Genomic DNA, 3,648 nt, shown 5'->3' with positions numbered 1-3,648 from the left:
GGGCGGCGCGGGGTCGCCGAGCGGACCGCGGAGGCCGCGCAGCTACCCGCACCTGGAGGGCGACGTGCGCTGGCGGCGCCTCTTCTCCTCCACCCACTTCTTCCTGTGCGTGGATCCCGGCGGCCGCGTGCAGGGCACCCGCTGGGGCCACAGCCCTGACAGTGAGTGCGCGCGGGGCGGCGGGCGGGCGCGCGCGGTGGGGCGCACGCGGTGGGGCGCGCGGGAGGTGGCAGTGACACCCCCGACGGCAGCGAGCTGGGCCAGGGCTGCAGCTGCAGGAGGGGGTTCCCTGTGTGGAGTCTTGCTCCTCCCCAGTCACACGGGCGCAGCTCTCCTGGTGGACAGTCGACACCAAGGGGCAGCGCCAGCCCCAGACCTGGCTCAGCTGCACTGTCCTGTGAGAGGCGTGAACGCTAGGCTCCTGAACACTGCAAAGCCCCATCAGGACCTGCCTGTGGGAGACGCCTATGCTTTCTCCCAGACACCCCCCCCCATTTGGCAGATGGGAAGTTGAGGCACAGGGGATGTGATGTACCCAGGGTCACCCCGCGGGAGTCACAGCCAGCCAGTGTCTTACCCACCAAACAGTAGACTCTTAGTGTTTGTGGAATGATGTCAGAAAAGGACTTTGGGGTCACTGGGGCCCAGGGGAGTCAGTGACTCCAGAGCCAGCCTCAGTTTCCCTGCAGTTCTTGGGGCCCTGGTAGGGGTAGCTGGGGAGGGGGCCAAGCTAATCGCTGGCCACCACCTGAATCACCACCATTAGGGCAGATAATCACCCCCTGCCCTGCCCAGCTGCTTTCATCTGGGCTCCAGGGCCTCAGTAGGCTGCACGCGGCAAGGACTGGCTGGGCCGGTCGGTCAGTGGTGGGCATGGCCAGGTAGGTGGCCTCAGGCTGGGGGTGAGGCCTGACCCCACTGCGTGACCTGAAATGGTGGCTTTCTCCCCGTGGATCTGGCTGGCCCAAGCCACCAGCACAGGGGTGATGGATGAGGGACAGCTCAGTGTGGGCGGAGCCTGGGGCACATCTGTTTTAGGGTAAGTGGGTGTCTCCTGTGTGGTGCAGAGGTGGCCTAGTATTAAGAAGCTGCGCTGCAATCCCGAAGATATTCAGATCCACCAGTTGCTCCACAGGCGAAGGTCGGGCAATCTCCCGTGCGATCCAGTCTCTGAAAACTCGCTGCAGAGTCAGGTCTGGGTCTGTTCTGACTCAGTAGCACACACCACCACCCTGTGCTGGACTGAGCATGGCCATGGCAGGAGGACACAGAGCGGGAGGATGCAGAGGGCGCGGCCTGGCCTGCTCTTATGGGGCTCCTAGGGCAGAGGTGAGATGTAGTTAAACAGTGAACAGTCACATAGTGTATAGGAGAGGAAAAACAGTGCAGTGGAGGGGCGAAGCTGCCAGCCGTGGAGCTACACCAGCCGGGCAGTGGGCAGTCCCGTGCCCTGAGGTTGGAGGGAGGGGCTGCAGTGCTCCCTGATGGCTTGATCATGAGGGCGCTGGGCAGCTACAGCAAGGTTTTGAGCAGGTGAGAGGCAGGATGTTCTCATCCAGCTGCTGTGCGGGAGGCTTGGGGATCTTGGCTGAGGTCTGCTGGACACATTTTTTGGACTGCGGAGCAGAGGGCAGGAATTTGGTCTGAGGGGGTGCTTTAGGGGGTCAACTCCAGCCAGCCCAGCCATGAGGAATAAGTTCAAAGCCAGGAGGGGGTCACTGAGTGACAGGAGCCCTGGGCTGAATCTGAGCCTGCTGTCTTCACACCTCCCCTGACCCCAGGAGGTTCAGCCTCCCCTAAGTTTGGAGAGGTGAGTGGGAGGGAATCCACTGTGGCCTGGTGGAATGAGCCCCAGCCCTGGGTTCAGATGCTGCATGGGAGCCACTGTAGGGTACACACTGGCCTGCCCTGGGCACCCGCTCCACACCCCTCTGTGGCTACTGTGCCCTGGGTGGGAGAAGGTAGCCCCTAGCCCCTTCTTGCGCTCCCGCTCATCTACCCTTGCAGTCTCAGCACATGTCCAGGATGGTTCACTCGAGGCCTCTTCTGGCCCTGACTTGGTCAGTTCCTGTCTGTGGCCCCCATTCACACAGGAGGTGTTCACTTGGTTGAAAGAAGTCGGTGAATGAGGGATTCCCCAGCGGTCAGCTGATGAGGGAGGGAGTGAACCATGAACTGTGAGGGGAACTGGGACCCTCAGCCCTCCTCACATACACCTCTCCTGTCCCTCTCTCAGGCATCGTGGAGATTCGCTCTGTCCACGTGGGCACTGTGGTCATCCAGGCTGTCCACACCGGCTTCTATGTGGCCATGAACCGCCGGGGCAGGCTCTATGGGTCGGTGAGTGCAGGGCTCCATGAGTGGGGTGGGGAGGGGAGGGGAAGGGCGGGGACCAGCAGGTGGGGTCCGGGCCTCACCGACCACCCCGCCCCCAGCGGGTCTACACCCGCGACTGCAGGTTCCAGGAGCGCATCGAGGAGAACGGCTACAACACGTATGCCGTGCAGCGCTGGCGCCATCGCGGCCGGCCCATGTTCCTGGCACTGGATGGACGCGGGGTCCCGCGGCGCGGTGGGCGGACGCGCCGCCACCACCTGTCCACCCACTTCCTGCCGGTGCTGGTGTCCTGAGGCCCCAGAGATGACCAGGAACCTGTTGACCATCTCAGGAGCAGAAGACCCGAGGGTCCAGGAGATGCTTGAAGAATGGCCCAGCACACAAACCAGTGCCTCCTGCGTGCTCCGGCGCTTGGGCAAGCAGGACCTGACAGGGCCAGCACCAGGAAGCCCTGTCCAAGAAGGGCCCAGCAGGACCTCAGGCCAGCAGCATGCTGGGTGGGGACAGGCATTCGGAGAGCTTGGGCAGCACAGCCCTGCTGGGACTCTGAGCTTTCCCTGATGTAGAGGTGAGGCTGGGTGGAGCTCCTGGAATGGGCAGGGAAGGCTTTGGCAGGCCACAGCTGTGTGGAGCCCCAGGACGGTGACTGTGGCATCTCCTGTGGCTAAGGGGATGTGGCAGGTGAGGCTGTGCAGGGCTGGAGCAGGGAGGTGACTCTGGGGCACCCAGGACCAGTGGGCACAGGCTGCTTGTCCCAGGGCAGGTAGGAGAGAGGTAGACACACTGCAGATGTTGCCCTGGGCTTTGAGACACAGCAGGGGCCATGGCCAAGGGAAGCTGGACAGAGGGGAGGGAGTGGCCACATCCCATCCCAACCTCCAGTTCTACCATCATCTTGCTCCGGCCACTCCGGAGTCTCAGCTGTAGGGAGCGAGCTGAAGTGCGGTTCTTCCGTGGACAGCCAGGTCCTTCTCAGGGAACCCTGCCTGGGAGCCTATGAGACTGCAGAGAGTGGGCACAGGGATGGGAGATGATAGGTCTGTGTTCACTCTGAAGTTGTTTAACCAATAAAATCTGTCTCCAGGTGCCTCAGTATTGTGGGTTGTGGATGGTTAGTGGGGTGTAGGGCTGGCAGGCTGCTGGGACGTATCTGGAGAGAGGGTGCAGTATCTCCTCACTTGGGGGCAGGGGTTCCTGGTCCAGCCCAGGGCTGACAGAGTCCTGGTCTCTGGGCCCCTGGGGGAGGGCTGGGGGGCGGCGGTTCACTGGTCATTTCCTCCCCTCATAAAGGGCCAGAGTGGGCCAAGTGGG

At 62.8% G+C, this 3,648-nt stretch overlaps 1 protein-coding gene across 1 annotated transcript in view; it reads left to right on the top strand.

The window, feature by feature from the left end:
* FGF22 (fibroblast growth factor 22) overlaps window positions 1-2,630 on the top strand; it is an 11,664-nt gene extending 9,034 nt beyond the window's left edge. The window contains exons 3-5 of the mRNA XM_006898023.1: window positions 1-161; window positions 2,237-2,340; window positions 2,436-2,630. Of these exons, the coding sequence (XP_006898085.1) occupies window positions 1-161; window positions 2,237-2,340; window positions 2,436-2,630 (460 nt within the window). The remainder of the gene's footprint in view (window positions 162-2,236; window positions 2,341-2,435) is intronic.
* The last annotated feature ends 1,018 nt before the right edge of the window (window positions 2,631-3,648 follow it).

The sequence above is a fragment of the Elephantulus edwardii genome, unplaced genomic scaffold (assembly GCF_000299155.1).
Source record: "Elephantulus edwardii isolate Elephantulus edwardi_28Jun2011 unplaced genomic scaffold, EleEdw1.0 scaffold00217, whole genome shotgun sequence".
NCBI lineage: Eukaryota > Metazoa > Chordata > Mammalia > Macroscelidea > Macroscelididae > Elephantulus > Elephantulus edwardii.
The sequence above is the reverse complement of the archived record's forward strand: the minus strand, read 5'-3'. Positions and strand labels throughout refer to the sequence as shown.